The sequence below is a fragment of the Cyprinodon tularosa genome, unplaced genomic scaffold (assembly GCF_016077235.1).
Source record: "Cyprinodon tularosa strain WSP-4 unplaced genomic scaffold, ASM1607723v1 ctg1493, whole genome shotgun sequence".
In the NCBI taxonomy this organism is placed as follows: Eukaryota; Metazoa; Chordata; class Actinopteri; order Cyprinodontiformes; family Cyprinodontidae; genus Cyprinodon; species Cyprinodon tularosa.
Window position 1 is genome coordinate 38677 of NW_024038324.1, and position 18245 is coordinate 56921.

The 18245-nt window shown below is 37.4% G+C and overlaps 1 protein-coding gene and 1 pseudogene across 1 annotated transcript; both read right to left on the minus strand.

Moving 5' to 3' along the window:
* Positions 1 to 836: 836 nt before the first annotated feature.
* LOC119779567 lies at positions 837 to 4900 on the minus strand (annotated as a pseudogene).
* A 1210-nt stretch (positions 4901 to 6110) lies between these two features.
* LOC119779568 lies at positions 6111 to 17957 on the minus strand. Its single transcript, XM_038279246.1, has 7 exons — positions 17708 to 17957; positions 13521 to 13657; positions 10899 to 11963; positions 10557 to 10793; positions 10249 to 10473; positions 8121 to 8172; positions 6111 to 7201 (listed from the first exon to the last, which is right to left on the minus strand). The coding sequence occupies exons 1-7, from the start codon at positions 17883 to 17885 to the stop codon at positions 6111 to 6113; spliced, it is 2985 nt and encodes a 994-aa protein (XP_038135174.1). The 5' UTR covers positions 17886 to 17957.
* Positions 17958 to 18245: the final 288 nt, after the last annotated feature.

The window sequence follows — 18245 nt, forward strand, 5'->3', positions numbered from 1 at the left end:
AAGGAAAAAGAGGCTGAAAAAAAGGTCTGAAATTCAAAGATTAAAAGCATCAGACTTGATTTTATCAAGTCAGAAACTTGATAAAATCTTAACATCACTGCTTTGTAATCCAGGAAAACTCCAATCATCTTAGAGCAAAAACCTGGTATTTTCATCTCAACATTAATATGACAAAACTTCAAAGTGTTTTCTGAACATTCTAAAGTCCAAGACTTCTCATTTGTCCCAAACTTCGACTTCTCCAATGTTCGGTCAGCATCTTTGTAGGCTACCGCCGCAAACAGAGTTCGAGCATGCCACTTCATCTCCCAGTAACATAGCAATCCTCTTTGCAGAGCACCTGTGGGAACCTAATAAATCTGTTTAGATGTGGAGAACAGGGAACGGGTGAAGGCTTCGTCTTACGGTTGTTGTCCAGGTTCAGGTTAGGGTAGTTTGAAGTTTCATCCAAAGTAAGATGACCGCAATCTACCAGGAAAAACAGAAAAATCATCACAAGCCTGCTCTTTGACACAAATGAATAATTAGAACAGAATATTTTTTGATTTCTTATATCGTAAAAGCTCTTCTCTACTCTTTGGTAATGGCGGTAAGGTGAAATCAATGTAGGCAAACAGCCAATCACTTCAGTGAAAGACCGTGAGGACCAGCACAAGGTTCGAAGACTTGAAATGCATCAGAAATTGAGTGATTAAAATAAATACAGAGAAAATAGTTAATTTTTAAAAAATAATTGCTTGTCTTTCAAGTGCCTTTTTAAAACAAGAATAACTCTTGTTTGTATTTCCTCTGAATACAAGCAAAAAAAAGAGATTATGTAATATTAAAATGCCTCTCGAAGCAGGGGAAAAAATATCTCTTTAGAAGGTGTACATTCTTCCAAATGTTTTGACATGCAGTCAAGTCAACTGAACAGTGTAGGAGGGTGTTGTAAACCCGTTTTTATCAAGTTAAAAGGAAAAAATTAGCTCAACAAGCTCCCACAAGTCTGAACGCGGTACCTGCATTAGGTAAACAATGTCATCAGCAGTGGAAAACTGCTCAACTTTAGTGTCCCTGTCTCTCAGCTCGGCTGTTTCAGCTACTTGGCCCGTTTCTCCTGGGTGTCCATCATTTGCTCAACTTTACTGCATCTGTCCTGCATGGAGGAGATCAGCTTCGAGAAGATCTTGGCACAACCTGCCTTTGCGGTCTGAGCACTACCCTGTTGGAACCAAGACAAATGTTTTTAAAATATGACCCGCCTTGCAGAGTAGATGCACAACAGCTTTAAATCCTCTTCAGAGATTCAAACAGAACCCTGGTGATTTGTTTGTTATGCTGATTTTTTCTCTAAGGTTAAACGACATCTTTTATTAACAAGATAAAAGTTTTTTTTTCTTTTTGTTTTTTTTTTTAGGTTTCCTTTCCTTTTTTGGTAAATATTATTGCTGTTCTCATTTTCTAAGCTTTTATTTTTTCATGGGGCTGACATTATGTTTAACGTTTGTTTGAAAAATGATGCAATTTCTCAAATTCACAAGCCCGAATGACTTGTTGGCTGCCATCAAGTGGTGGTAAGGAGAAGTTATTACCAGTAACACTCAGACGAAAGATTTGGCAGCATTTCAAACCCACAAGCACTAAATTATCTGCTAGCTGCTGAAAGGTTCTAGCAATTAATCCCAATCTGTACATCTTTGATGGTTACATTTTGTTGGGAGTGAGAAAGTTTCTGAGTTTAAGCCCCACTCCCAAGGACTGCCACTCTGGGTCCCTGAGCAAGACCCTTAACCCCCACACTGTTCCCCAGCTGCTGCACAATGGCAGCCCGCTGCTCCCCAAGTGCAGAGAGTTCATTTTGTTGCTCTGTACTTGTGACAGTGTAATGACAATAAAGGTAAATTCTAATTCTATTCTTCTAATTCTTATATTCAAGATCTATTAGTTTTGACAGTTCTTTCACAGCTTACCCCCTTTTACTATTTGCCCATTTTAAAACCAAAATTTGTCTTATTTAAGCATTGTTTTGAATTGTATATTCCCACACTGTAACATTCTTCTCAGCTTGTATGAGAGTCACCAACTCTTCTCTTTGCTGGACTTTCTTTTGTACTTGCCTTCGTACCTCTTCCAGGCGTTTCTAGAAGTAAATTAGTTTCCAATAGATTGAATTTCATATTAGAATGTTGCTTTAAATTTATTTTAGTCACATAATTTGTTTTTACCTTTGTTTTCTCCTCTAGCTCCAGAATAGACATGAACCCATGCCCTTTGTACACTCTGTGCAAATTAACTCCTTATCCTTCTGACAGTAGAGATTCATCAGCTGCACATCAGATACACATCTTTTCCTTTATTGAAAAGGTTGCTGAGACTAGTTCATGTTTCTGTAATACAGGGATATTGTAGTGAGGCTTAGCATGTTCATCACAGTAAGATGCTAGCCATGTCAAGCAGGATTTGGCGGCTTTCTTTTGTCCAGGATCGTAAAAGTCACAGGTGGCGTCAGGTTGGGTGGCGAGGGTCAGCGAAGGGGGTAGTGGTTTGGGATATCTCATGTTCAGCTTTTTTACAACCTGAAGAAGGAGAAGTTGGTTAGGACCAGGAAGTACAGTGAAGAAAATAAGTATTTGAACACCCTGCTATTTAAGAGGGTCTCCCACTTAGAAATCATAGAGGGTTCAGAAATTGGTGCATATATCTGCTGCTAGAGACAGCATAAAAAAATACAGAAATCACAATGTATGTTTTTTTTTAACTATTTCTTTCTATGATATAGCTGCAAATATGTATTTGAACACCTGATAAAATCGATGTTAATTTGTTATTGTTAACTTTAAATCTGATGCTTATGAAATCCTTAAATCTGAGGTCTTCAACTGGGGGTCCGCGACCCCTAGGGGGTCCACGGAGGTATGGCATGGGCGTCGCGAAAGTTTTGGTTGATTAGACTTTAGTTGATTTTTTATATTCCCCTGTGCAATTTTTTCCACTAATTGAAATAATTACACATTATCATGAATTCAACACACTGTAGTAAACTGATAAATGGAGGCAGAAGTTGTCTTTCAGTCATCAATGCACACATTCAGCGACACACAGGAGCTCTTTCAAGCTGGGCACTGTTTCCTTCACAACACCTGTCCCATCAACCAGGAATCAGAATCAGAAATACTTTAATAATCAAGGGGCAAAATCACTTTCGTTACATTACTCCATCTGTAATAGAGTGACTATAGGACCAGTTTGATATGACACAATGTCATACAATATATATAACTAGGGGGTCCCCACTCCAAAACAGCCTTTTCTATATTGACTTTTCCAGATTGACTTCATAATTATTCTCCAGCTGCTGTTGCTTTTTACTGGCCGTTCAGGAAGAAGCCAGCCACACAAGACGGGAAGCTAAGATATGTGATGTGCAAAATTGCAGAAGGAATAAAAGAACCACGTGGTGCTCAGTACAGCAGCTTCAATGTCCACCCTCTGCAACAGCTGTATTTGCTTATAAAAAGGTGGTTGTAAAAGACATCTGATGAGATCTCAAAGTGGGGAAAACCGAGAATACTGCTTTCATGTCAAGTCAAGGCAGTAAAACATATTCTGATAAGGTGTGCGTGTTATTTCCTGGTTCTGCATGCCTAAACAGACCCTGCAATGCATTTTATACTTTAATGAGCAACAAGATGTATAATTCTAAATGTGATGTGCTGACAAAATGCTTAGATGCTTAAAATTAGTTTTTCTTCTGCCTAGGATTTTTTCTAACTTGTTCTCTGATCTCCAGTTTTCTTAGTTCTTCCAGCAATGATCAGGGAAAGCTTGCCTCTTCAGTTGAAGTAGAAAAAAAAAACATGTCCAAGAGGTGGTCAGAGAAAATTTTCTACAGTATTCCAAGGTTATAGCCTATAGAGAGGACTCTGAGATACAATTAGATGACCCTCTTTTTGAAATATACCTTATACAGCTAGACTAATTACACAACCATTGATCGGCATTGATTCATTATATGTTTGTTTTACTTTGGAAACTTTGGAAACACTTCTGGTTCCGCAGATTACAAATATTGTGTATAAATAAAGTGGACTGGATACTATAGAATAGCTGTTTCTGACAAACTCTCAGCTGTAAGAAACATTTCTGTATTTAGCTCCATCGATCAAGCCATTTGTTTAATATGAGCAATAAATAAATCCAAAGCATGATACTACCATGCTTTACCAAAGGGAATATGTTTTGATGAGGAAACATTTGGATTTTTGCTTTGCAGCCGCAATGTTAATTATGTCATCTAGACAATATAAGTTTTGCCTCATTTAAAAAAAGCTAATTTGCTCTGTTGTTTCACAACAATTGTTTATGATATTTAAGAGAAAATTGTTGGATTGAAAAATAACAGCTTTTTAAAATACAATTTCCATTTGGTGGTTGAGGATTTTTGAAACTAACCTCTTGATTAGACCAAAATAATTGGAAATCTAAATTTGGTTCCTATAAATTTGTTCCTATAAAACTGTGAATGGAGACTGCAAACCTTAAAGTGTACAGAGAGCAATGTATTTTAAGATAAAGACTTGGGATTTTAACTCGTTCACCTTGGCAAATTTGATCAAAGAAAATATCTTTCATTAAAACCAGATTTCGGATAAACTAGGATATTATTAAGGTGCTTTATAAATTTGCTATGAAACCAGATTAAAAAAAAATCTATAATTTTAACCAAATGTGCAAAAATATGTAATAAACATAAAAACACAATTTAAAAAGGCTTTGATATTATCTGAAATAGTGAAAAACCATTTTAGAAAAAAATACTTTGATCATATTTAAAGCACATCACCATGATTCTTACAATTTTTCTTACAAGATGTTCTCATCGACTCCTGTTATTAAGGTTTACATGAAACCAGGACATTATTGTAGAATAAAAAAAATATTCCACCAAACACAGACAGTCCTTTTCCCAATAGTTTATTATTTTTTTGTCAGTAAATTATTAGCACAAAATATTTATTAAGACGAAAAACTTTTTTTTACAATTAAAAATACATTAGACATTAGAGCACACCCTGAGAAAACATATGAGAAGATCAAAACATAGTGCAGCTTTTCATATAAACAAAGGTTTAGAGATAAGTAAAAAAAACTCATAAGTCTTAAAACATGGTACGATTCTTAGAGTATGTAAACTAATTTATCTTCATGCCAGCAGTGGTCAGTATCTATGACACCTGGTCCAAGGAAATAAGAGTAAGGCACAGGGTCAGGGGCAGTTTGCTGCCGTACACAAAGTTAAACCTGGTGAAAAAAAAAAAAAAAGAGTAAAAGTCTGATTGCCTTCCAGTTTAAGCCTGTTTTGTGGTTGCCATGTCCCGGATGACTGAGAATTTACACAGGCGTGCTGGTGAAAGCTATTTGATCCAAAAGGTAAGCAGCTGAAATAGCTGAAGTAGAAAATGTTTTTCAAAAAATGCACATTTTTTTCAGAATGTGTTTATCACAAATGCAGACAAGTCCTACTCATGATTTTCATAATCATTGCTGTATATTTTTGGAGCAATGACCCTTTGTGAAAATTACATAAAGTGCACTTTATAGAAAAAGGTAAATAAATGGAAAAAACAAACAAACAAAAAAAACAGGAGGGCTCCCCCTATTGTTCATAGTCTCTAAGTGCAGTTTGAGAATAAAAATCCCTTCAAGCAAAGATACAAACTAGCATGACAAAACATCATTAGCAGCAAAATACCAGACATTGGTGTAGTGTTCGTCTTTGCTTAGAGATTTTAGAGATACACACAGTTTCATTGCCTAGAGGCATTCATTCCACATATTGTTGTAAAGTACAGACAAAACATTTCTTTAACTTTCTGTATTTCAGTAAATACAAAGTTTCTGGTAATCTTTTCAACTCTAAATCTCATGTTTAAGGCAATAGAAAGCTTGTGCTCACCATGAAAGATATGAAGTAGAACCTTTGAGAAACTCCCAGATTAAAGTGACATTTGAATTGAGAAAGCTTCCTAGAGAGGTGGCGAAACGTCTTCAAATCTTGAAAAACAAGTCCAGTGGATTTTTATGAACTTTTACGGAATCCCAGATTAAAGGTTTGCTAATGCTCAACACTACTGTTGTGGGAACATCTTGAACTCTTTTCGTTTTTCCTTCATGGCCTCATAAGACTTCTCTATTGCCTCCATTGGAGTCTTTGCTCCCTTAGATGCATCTTTTCCTATGATGCCACCTTTGATTCCTCCAAATGTAGCAGCAGCTACAGTTGTAACACCTGCCGTCAAACCAGCAGCAACAGCTAGGACTTCACCTTGTACTACCGCCGCTGCGGGCACCACTGTCTGTAAGCTTTTAGCACGCTTTATTATTTCAGATGGACTCATTACCTTCAAAACTGATTCTACTAATGCTGCCACTCCAAAAAAGGCCCCCAACAGAGCACCAGTGGCAGTACCTGCTAGCTGTATCAAAGACTCGTTGGACACAAAGGTTTTGGCCTTTTTTCTGATCTCCTGTGGGGGTAAATGGACACACTCCTCTCTTATCCTCTCTTCTTGTTCCTGGATCTTTTCCTCTACACGTCTCAGAACGTCGTTGGTGTAGTAGGATCCATTATTTTCCACCATCATCCTGTCTACTGTTTGAAGGAATGCTTCCAGCTGGAACTGGTTGTTCCTGTATTCATCTTCCCCATCTTCGTTCCAGTGTTTGTTATCAAAGACATGGCAGCGACCTCCACACTTTTTCACCAGATCACTGAGATTTTCATTTTGACTGACAAAACTTTCAATGGTCATCCCCTCTGCTAGCTGGCCCCCGTGAGTGAAGACGATAACAGCGTAATTAAAAGCATCCTCTGAGAAGTAATTGCTTATTTGGGTAATAACCTGCTGCTCATGCTTTGTGAATTTGTCCACTTTAAGCACAATGAGAAAGATGTTCGGTCCAGGCGCACACTCAGTGAGGCAACGCATTATCTCAGGCTTCAGCTCCTCCTCACTCCTATCAGTGTCGAAGAAACCAGGTGTGTCAATCAGAGTGAGGGTCCTCCCGCTGACTGTTCTCGTCTCCGACTGACATGACGCTGTACCTGAGTTGGGGGAATGATAGGAAGTAAAAGCCTGCTCCCCCAGAATGGTGGTAGCTAGGTTGCTTTTCCCAGATCCAGTTTTCCCCAGCAGAACAATCCTCTTTGTACTGGAATCTGGTGAAAAATTAAATATAGAAATAAATAAAGGACTGTGTAATAAAAATGTAAGTGCTGCAAAGAGGTTTCGATTTGTTACTGCCCCACAGTTTGGTAGATAGGATGGCTGTACTTTTGTACTTTTAATGGTACTCTTTATAGATGTGCTGTTTTACCTATACTCTATTAAGAATTAACTGGTTAACCTTTTTTGAAATTATGTACAAAATAGATTAAAAGCACAGAATAAGTAATATTTTTTAACATAAACAAAACTTTGAAAACACAACATAAACAGCTAAAGACATGAACAAAAGGCTGCAACATTACATCTTACATAAAAACTATGTTGTGCAATTTTGGAAAAAATAATTTTGGCAAAACAGAAAGTGGTTAAAAAGACGTAGTATATTTAAAACAAAAAAAATTACATAATGAGATAAATTAAAGTATTTGTAAATATATTTCCTGAACCCAATCGTTATATAAAAATTGTGTTATATTATAAGAATATTATCAAAAAAGACAGCAGAAGCTTACTGCGTTGATGGAGGGGAAAAAATAGCAGAGGCTAAATCTAAATCAGTTAGACGGAGGGATCTATTTAAGTATAACACCTTCCCAGAAAAAATAATTTTTAAAGATTATATTTACTTTATAAGCTAGGGCAGAAACAAAGAAGGCTGAGTTTGCTCCAAGGGGAGTCAGTTAGTGCTTTCAAAGCCGTAAGGACACACAGCAGCACTTGCTGCTTGCTGAAGACGGCAAAGATATTCAAGCTTTCATTGGTTTCATTTGCTGTTTAAAAAGCCACAGATATATATTTCACTACACCAACCCAACAACCACAGCAATGAGCATGAGCTTATATCAAATATGATAATTGAAGAACAATACAATAACTGTGGCTGAAATATCTCATTTTGTCGACACCCACCTTGATCTTGGTTATTGTTGTACTTCATATTTTCTTGGAAAGACTTGAAGGCCTGTTAAAACAGAGATATTCAATAAATAGATGTTTGACACAGAATTTAAGATGTACCAGTTAAGTCCAGATTTATGATATTGCCAAAAGCATCAGCTCTCTTAAACACATCTATTTTTGTTTAATTAATTCTGGTTTTATTTTTCAAAGGCCGGAAAATATTTTGACCAGCCCTTTGCAGCTAAAACAACCTCAGCTCTTTCACAAAGACTGTTTTTGAGGTTTAGAGGTGTGTCCTAGCTTCTCTTCATTGGCTTCCTGTTGAATCAAGATTAAAATTTAAAATCCCCCTTCCCACATATAAAGCCTTAAATGGCCAAGCTCCATCTTATATCAGAGATCTGATTGTTCCTTATGTTCCTAACAGAGCACTTTGCTCTCTATCTGCTGGTTTGCTGGTGTTTCCTAGAATTTCTAAAAATAGAATGGGAGGCAGATCTTTTAGTCATCAGGCTCCTCTCCTGTGGAACCAACTACCAGTTTTAGTCTGTGAGGCAGACACCCTGTCTACTTTTAAGGTTAGACTTAAAACTTTCCTTTTTGATAAAGCTTATAGTTAGGGTGGCTCAGGTTATCCTGAGCTATCGCTATAGCTATGGTGCTATACACTTATACTACTGGAGGACATAGAGTCCCTTTTTCATTATTCTGCTTCATTCTATCTCAATTCTCCAACTAATAATTCTGAAAACCAGTTCATTGTGGGATTCTACCAATGCACCAGGTTAGAATTCCCTAAACTCCAGATGTTTATTATTTTTCTATTTGTGTGTTCTCCTAAAGTCAGCTCAATATTATGGTAAATAAAAATGTAGTTGCTGTTTATTGGCTTTAAAGCTACAGTGTGTAATTTTCAGCGACGTCTAACGTCGAGACCGCAGACCGCAGCAACATGAACATCTCCCTCCCACCGCTTCTCCCCCCCAACAGTACGGCGAGATTTACGGGACAAAATGTCTTCCACAACGTCCGCATCACCTACCTTCTCAAGTGATGAGGTTTGTTTACATAGATAATTTTACAGATAGTATTTCATTAGTCTGTGTAGGGTATAGATTTCAGTACCGTTTCAGTTCATCTCTCTCAACTTGCCGTAGTTTTTTTCGAGCGTAATGGGCGATCTCGCAATCGCTAGTTTGTTGGCTCTGCGCTGCCGTAGCGCAAAGATGTCTGCCTCCATAGCTGCGAGACCCGTTCCTATGTAATTATACATAACGAATTCTAAGGCAACGCAAATATTAAGGTTAAGAGGCTGAGCTTGTAGATGATGATAAATAACATAGTTATGTATAATATATTACATGACTGTATATCCCTGTAATTATTTCACACTGTAGCTTTAATAAATCTTAACTGGAGCTTTCTCATGCGACAGATTTTGTTACACATAAATAATTCACTACATATGGTATCTATTTCTTAATGTATTATTACTCATATAAACATATCCACACATCAACTCTCAGTTTTCCTTCCATGTAATATAATAGGGGGAAAAACTGGACATGAAAATCTTAGCTGGATGTTGATATACTTATGATTACAGTACATAATTCCATTTGCTTAATATCAAAATTCTTTCTGAAATTATTCTCTGAAATTCTAAAAAAAATCTTCATAGATTATATTATTATTATTAGAACAAAGAATTAATGCTTAGCAGTAAAATTGCTTATATAACCCTTTAAGCAAGTACCTTCAAAATGCCAAAACAACCTGAGTTATTAGTTTATGGCTATCTTAGGGCTTATTAGAGATTGTGGAATTTAACTAAATAGTCAGGTCTAGTGGAATGGGATTAATAAGAAGATAAAAATTGCTAAAATATTACACTTTCTCTAAATTAGCTTAATAATTTTAATGTTATAAGTTAAAAATAAAATTTTAAACTTATCAATAAAGAAAAAAAATCTCATCTTTTATCAGTCTGCCTTTAGTGAATGTTAATTTAACATTTGAACATTTGACATTTTTTAACAAGTATAAGAAAACTTCCCATAAGTTACTGAAGATAGCATTTAATTTCCCTTTGAGGTTAATAAAGTTTTTTTTTTTTTATTGAATTAAATTGAAATACCTCACAGGCCTCTTCATCTTTGGGGTGTACAACAATGCGAATCTGGAGTGGCGTGCTGGTGGTTTTCTCTTGCTGAAATTTACAGATCTCCTCCTGAAAAACGCTAGCTACCAGAGTGGCTGGAAAACGAAGCGCAATGCCAGTCCCAAGGACTGGTAGGGCCACAGATTCAAACCCTCTGCTCTCGCAGCAAGTCAGGATGCTGTTGATACCCAGTCGGAGAACCTTAAAAAATACACATCAGAAGAAAGATTGTTATTTTAAACCAATTCAGAGAACCTATACGAGATAAGGATCATTTATCTCACCTGAACTGCAACTCCCTCTTCTTCTTCATCCCAGTGAATGAGGCTGAGGAAGAACACAGCACCAAAAGGAACTCCAGTCAATTGGTCTTCTAGTGCGAAGTCGCCTGGCATCATTTCCTCTCCGATTTTCTTTTGAAGCTTTTTAGCCCGCTGACTACCAATTTCTTTAAAGAGAATGCTTCCAACTCTGGTCGATTGTGGATCATGGAGGACCATTGGAGATACAACAGCATCGGTCTACAATGAGTTAAAGCCAAAGATTATCAACTGATTTGTAAACTTGTGAATTTCCTGTCAAACGTTATCAAAATACAATGACATAAAAAGGACGGGTTTTCTCACCTGCTGACTTTCAATGGTCCCTTGAACAATCTCTACATTCACGTGGCCCTTCTGAGCTCCAGGGGTGGCCCCTCTGGATACATATTTGGCTGCAGAACCAAACGGAACCTCCTCTTCAGGTCGATCTGGGTGTTCTGTAGGGTATGCAGAATTTTTCCCCAAAAGAAGCCTGTCACATGCTTCCTGCAAGGCCCTCACCACCTCTTCTCTGTCATCTATCAGAGCGATTGTTTTAAGACTTTGCCCACCCTGATTAGCAAATTCCTTGACAGCAGAGACAATGGCCTCGGAGCAAACTGTGACAGGAACGCCAAACACTCCTGAGCTGATACAGGGCATGGCCATGGACCTGTATTTTTTTAGTTCTGCCACTTCCAGAACACGCTGAACAGTTCTTTCCAGTAACACCCTCTCCTTTCCATCGACTTTTCCAGCCACGGGACCAACAGCGTGCAGCAGTCTTTTGCAGCGTAGTTTTCCCCCTAAGGTCACTACCACGTCGCCTGTAGGGACTTTTCCTTCACGTTCCTTGTAAGCGTCACTCTCACTCTGAACTTCAGGACCCCCAGCGTCACTCAGGGAAGCAGCGATACCTTCACAATGATTTAGATCCTCATTGGCAGAGTTCACCAGGGCGTCGGCCTGGAACGCGGTGATGTCCCCCTGATACAGTACCAGCTGGAGATCATCAGTAAGGCTGTAGGTGGCTACTTCTGTGTTTTTATCAGCCAAGCTGAATGCTCCTAAACTCTCCCTCAAATATGGCTCATCCGCTGCATCCAGCAACTCTGTGTTTATCAGAGAACGTCCCACCCCGCTGTCATAGTCTCTATACACCTCTGCTTCACTCTTATGTAGTGTTTCATCATCAGCACACTGTCTGTCCTCATCTCCTTTCTGGGCACTAACATCAACCACAGCCTCAGCGTCAGTCTGCTCCTCCTCTTGGTGATGCTCAGCCAGGAGATCACTAGAGGAGAGCAATTCCTCCGCAATGGAAGAGTCGTCCGGTTGTTCTTCAAGCTCTGTACCACTTGTAGAGTCAGGAATGGGCTGTTGACTCTGCTGAAAATAATACAATAAAAGGCTTCACCAAATATTCATATACACCGGATAATGGCCCCTGATTATTATAGATTGGGCCTTCAAGATGACTGATTATCAGGTTATATGCTTTTCTTTAATCATTGACTTCTTTCTTGTTCAGTTTCCACCCTACTTTATTATCCTACTAGCACACAGCAGCAGGCAGTAAAATCTTAGCATCACACTTGGGAGTCCTCCACCCAGGCTTTTACACCAATCAGGTGGTAAATTTATCATTTTACTGCTTCTCTAAAACTGCTCTTCGGTCGTTTTTATAAAGTTGTCATCAGGTCTTATGCTGCGTTCACACCGGGGGCAGCTGGCGCGACAGAAGCAGCGAGTTTACATGCAAAGTCAATGGTTGACGCGCGTCAAGGCGCAGCAAAAAGTCCCGCGGCGCGTTTCGAGCAGCAAGCGCAGCGCGTCTGAGCAGCTGAAGCAGCGCGTCGGGCGCGTTTTGGCATCTGACGCGCGCGACGCGCCGCAAACGCGCTGCTGCTCGAGATGGAAAAATTGAATTTTTGCTGCTCGACGCGCCGCGTCAACCAATCAGAGAAGCTGATCTGGGAGCTGGCTGGAAAGAGACACAGCGCTGATGACACAGACTGCTCTGATCACTTCTCTTGAACAGTTTATTAAAGCATAATTAACTTAAAATATATACATCTGCCGGCAGAATATGTTCGCTTTTATTATTCTGGTGCCTGCAGACCGGATTATTTAGATGAAAAACACCTACCAGCCACCGCGGTAAACCGCGAGGAGGCGACCCGTCCAGAGGCTGCTGATGAATGGATCCCTACTGTCGGCGCACCGCCGGTATGTGGGGGTCTGAGCGGCTCCGACAGAAATAACATTGGGAGGCAGGATTGTAATCTGGATGAACTGACTCCACTGATGAAGTTTTCAGGTGTATTTTCTCACTTAAAAACATATTAAAACTACTTTATTCCCACTGATCACAGCAAATATAGCTGCAAGGCAGAGAAAGGATAGTGAAGCTCCGCCCAACGCGCGTCAGACCCACTTTTGGACCGCGCAGCGAGAGCAGCAAAGCTGCTTCAGACGCACGTCAGAATTCACTGGTACAAGCAGCAAAAATGAAGCAGCAGACGCGATTTTGCTGCTTTTGCTGCCCCCGGTGTGAACGCAGCATTAGGAGGATGTTTACTTTAAATCAATATTTAATCCTTTCTATTCCGTTATATGTAATTTTACAATAACTATTATAACTGTTTTGTTGTTTTTTATCCCAAAACTTTGCTTTTCTTCTGTAAAAGAATTGTGTATTGATTGTACAACAGAAAGGAAATAGCTTTCCTTTAGTTTATCCATCTTTTGTAGGCCTTAACTCTATGGTTATTACGTTGCTAATAATAATATTAGCTATTTTATGTTTATATACTAAAAAAAGGGTACAAAATAGAGAATATAGAAACCATTGAGTGATGGCTCACATGATTTCATAGATTGCTCTGCTTTTTTTTTTTTTTTATTAGAAAAACTTGGAAGAGTGAGTATTGGAAATGTGCTGACCTCTGCTGGCGATGCAGGGATGTTGTCTTGAGAAGAGACGGGAGGCTCTATGTGCTCACAGTCTCTGACACTGAGCACCAGGGAACCATCAGGGAGCTCAATCGTATGCTCAGCTCTCCTCAATACTTCCTGTTGATCTGCAGCAGAAAGCAGCACAGAGATTAATAAGAGCAGCAAAGCTGACAGACACAGTTCACACAGACACAGGTAGATGGGCTTTGATGCTTTGATGCAGAGTTTTAGGAAATTTTCTTCTGATAAAAGATTTTAGTATGAAAAATTTGAATATTGAATATAGCACAGACCTTGCTAACTATCCTGTACATTAAGAACAATGATCCTTCATTAAAATAGTGCAGTATTTCTGCGAGATAAACTTCAGAACTTTCCATTCTAACAAACAAAATAAGAAATAACCTTTTATTGAGAATTTACAAAGTAGTGAAAGGAAAATTATATCTTTCACATTTTATAAATAAAAACATGAAAATGAGTTTTTGTGTTTCTATTCATTCCTTCTGATGTTCAAAAATTGTAATTACAGTGGCATGTCTTTTATAGTGAGTCCCTACCAAGTTTGCACAGTGACAGATTTGTTTTTTACAGTCTTCTATGTCAAAGAGTTTAATCTGAGATATCAGACCATATATCAGTTCTCTTGCAATAACCAGCCCATTCCTCTTGACATTATGGAGCTAAAAATAGATGATATATCAATGCCATAGATGAATGAGATGGTTTCAATGTTATTTTAATGATATTTTTTGTTATGCTGAGAGGTCATGAACATTAAGTGCCTCATCTTCAGTAGTAAATAATCTCTTACTGCTGTTTAAATACATATTTGAGGCTTAAAACTACTAAGACACATGTCAAGGCCACAGGTAGACATCCAAGAACTTGCATTAATTTGCACATGGCACAGTGGTTCCTTGTTTTCCATGATGATACTATTTGTCATCATGGGAGGGGTTGGAAAGTGAAACTTGTTTATTATACCTGGTCACAGGACATTTTAAAGGTAACCTGTTGGGACTAACCCAGCTGGTTATAATTTAATCTGAATGACAGGTTTGTTTTTAAACTACTGAAGGATTTCCACTAATGTCCTGATTTTAGACCTTTTTTCATTTTCATTTTTCATACTTGTTCAGTATCATTCCATAACTCAATATTCAGGTATTTATTCATATTCATATCCATCAGGGCTGCACCCATAACATCTTTAAAATAAACAATTTAAAATCATATTCTACACCCTGCTCATGGTCTATGCTCTCAGGAAATACAGCTTTAACACGTGTTTATATTATCTACAAGTAGAAGGTATCAGAGCTGTTTTGGTTCTTTCCTAATTTTACACAATAGCAAAATGAGCCCAACAGTGACCGAAAAAAAATATCATATTAAATAATAATTATGATAATAATAATAATAATAATAATAATAATAATAATAATAATAATAATAATAATAATAATAATAATAATAATAATAATAATAATAATGTGTAACGCCATAAAATATAATAACATATATTTGAGATGTAAAAATGTTTTCGTAACCCTGATTGATCAAATAAAATAATAATCATATAAAAACAACCAATAATTTTATCATATTATTAGCAGTAGATGGGATGAAATGGAAAAGATTTAGGCTCGTAATCAACCCAAAAAATAAATAAATAAAAATGAAATAAAGCTTAAACTAATGCTGAAAAATAGATTGCTATGTGAATATCAAAGTTAAAAAAAATAAAATCTCTAAACAAGGTTTCCAACACTTCAAATGTACAGTGATGCTCATTTTATAAGAGCTAAAGAGCATAAATGCAGACAGTTGAATATCAGAAACTTTTGTGAAGATAACCACAGATTTGTCTGTTGACAACCAACCAATGCAAATATGCCAGCAGTGTTTAGTTTCCTGAGGTTTTCTATCAGGAAGGACTAGTTTGCTATCTGATTTAGTTTAGAAGCTGCTGTAACCAGACTCCAGGATCAACTAATCTTTATTTATGGAAAATAAGAGCAGTTATTAGCTCTAACTTGCTGCTTATTATCTTTCCCCCCGGAGCTCCACCTAAAACAAATCCTGCCCTGAGGCTGACTGGAAAGTGAAACCAAGATAACCTAAGTTACAACAGTGATTCCCCAGCAGCTTTATTACCTAGAGTAAAGCACGTTGACAACATTTATGATCTGACTTCTATTTCCATAGTTTGCACAGGAATTACCCTGAACATGCTGTGTGGTGATTTTAACTGCATAGTCTTTCAAAACAGGGCAATGCACCTTTATTTTCAGGATATAAAAAGCCTGTTTTATTGACACACTTCTATAAACTAAACCTAGATGACTGGATAAATTTCTATCTTAAAGATTTACAGCAATCAGTTAAAGTGCACCCAACAGTTTCTAAAATGTTCTTACCCTACTTTATATGACAATACAAACAGTGCAGTAACCATCTGCACACTACAGCACCACATAAATATGATAGAGAAATATTCAACCATGTCACAAAGCAGACCTGTATAGTCATCAAATCCTGTTATGTGTGTCTAGTCTCATGCCTTTCATAACATATTTCTTGGATTGGAAAACAAAACCTTTAAAAACAAAGAGAGGAGTTTCCCAAAGCCTGTAGTCTAAATAGCCATATTTGCAGTCAGTGTCCTTTGCTGGGATAGAAAAAAAGGGTCCAATACAATACTTTGCATTAAGCGTTTCCATTTTTTAAACAACTTTATAATTTAAATAAACAACTCTATAACACGTTTTAACCCTTAATGCAAGTATAAAAAAGCAATAACTAGACTCATGCATGTTGTTATGCAATCAAAATTACAGCACAGATAGAAAACCCCAACCTGATAATACTGCAACTCTGACTTTAGCGAACTCTGCTTCAATTTATTTTGTGAATTCTTTATCATAAAACTAGGTAATAAATAAGTAATAGCTATACTAACATGTTGTAGTGCCATAAATCTCAAAGCAAACATAAAGCAACTCATCTTGATCTAACTAAAACTCTTACTTTAGAAAAAAAGTGGCATTATATAACTGAGCACTACTACATGTCAGAGTGTAGTTATTTCTTGTTTTAGAAAGTATACTTATATTAATAGTTACAGCACTGCTTACTTCAATTATAAAATGTCTGCCAGTATAAAAATCCTTTAATCAAAGCTATTTGACTTAAAGAGAAAACTGTTATCTGTGTTTTGGACCTTTTTGTTCTATTCTATATTTTACTGATAATTGGCTATTTTGGCTATACACTGAAAAAAATTATGCAATTTTTTTTTTTTTTTTGTAATTTACTTAATCACATTTTCCTACTTTAAGAAAATCATTTTATATCCTACTCTGCTGACATGAAAAAAAAATGTGTCAAAGTAAATGAATATAATAAAACAAATTCCAAAAAAGGGTGCATTATTTTTTTCAGTGCAGCCAGGATTTAGGAAATTCCTGCTTTTTTTTTTGTTGTTTGTTTTTTTGTGATGTTTTAATTTGCAGACGGTCCCTGCTGCATAGAAGCTGATGCCAGTCTCCCATCGTAGTTTGGATTAAAATAAGATCGTAGCTCCGCTGTCTGTTTGCTGTGGTTGCAGACAGGAGTCGGTTTGGAAAAAGAAACCTTCTGCTGGTGATTTAATGATCCAGAAAAAGAAAAATCAGTGATTATCTTTCTAACTTTACCCAAATCCACGCAGCTTCCGCTCCTCTCATGCAAACTGACTCAGCTTTAGATAAATGACCTGAAACAGACTTTACTGAGCTTTACCACAGTAAAATCAGAACGGAAATATGTGTTTTATGCTGTTTTAGTAGCGAGTCTCTCTTTGTTTACAGTCATCAGCTGTTTTTTTGTTTCGTTTTTTGGTGACGTTTGGCTGCTTGAGTTAAGTTTCACTTTCCAGATAATTTCCTGCCTCCATCGCCAAGTTTCCAAAGCGTACATCAGACATCAACATCAATAATAATAATATAAAACAACAGCATAAAAACATTAAAAATAAAATCTAATATATTTATTTGTAAAGTGGTGCATGTTTTTAATGACATTTTGAAAAGTGTCCTTCAGCCTGCTGCGATCAACGCTTTTAAGTAAAACACAAACATAAACAGCAGAATTAAACTTTACATCATGCTTTTTCTCGCATCTATTTGTACCTTTTTGATTTCTGAACGCGATCCTGTAGACATGATCAGCCACTTTTTCCAGCCGCCCGCAGTCTCCTCCGCCGGACCTTCTGCGAACACGGAAATATGTCTCTATTTTCTTCATCCTCTGCTCCCCTAGAAGGCTGTCACACCCGAAGAAAACGGGGTGCTGATAGTTTTCCCCCATAGCGTCCGCTTCGGGACAGATCGGTGTGAGAACTCCAACAGGAGAAGTTACACTACGAGTCAGCCTTTAGTATTGTCCTGAGATGCGCCCCCTAGTGTCGAAGAGAGAGTACCGACAGGGAGGAGTCCCAGCTGTCACACGTCAATCCTTTCTTTATTCTAATCATTCCAAACATTACAGTCTTTGTCCAAGACAGCAGATCAGGAATTCCTATGAGTCATTTTCATATTTGTACTTATATAATGTCAGCTTAAAGAACTGGATCTAATCTACAATTGAATAAAAGTAGGAGAAAAAAAATCTCTAAAAGAGCTAAGGGTGACACCATGATGAAACTACAGTTACAAATAAAAGAAAATA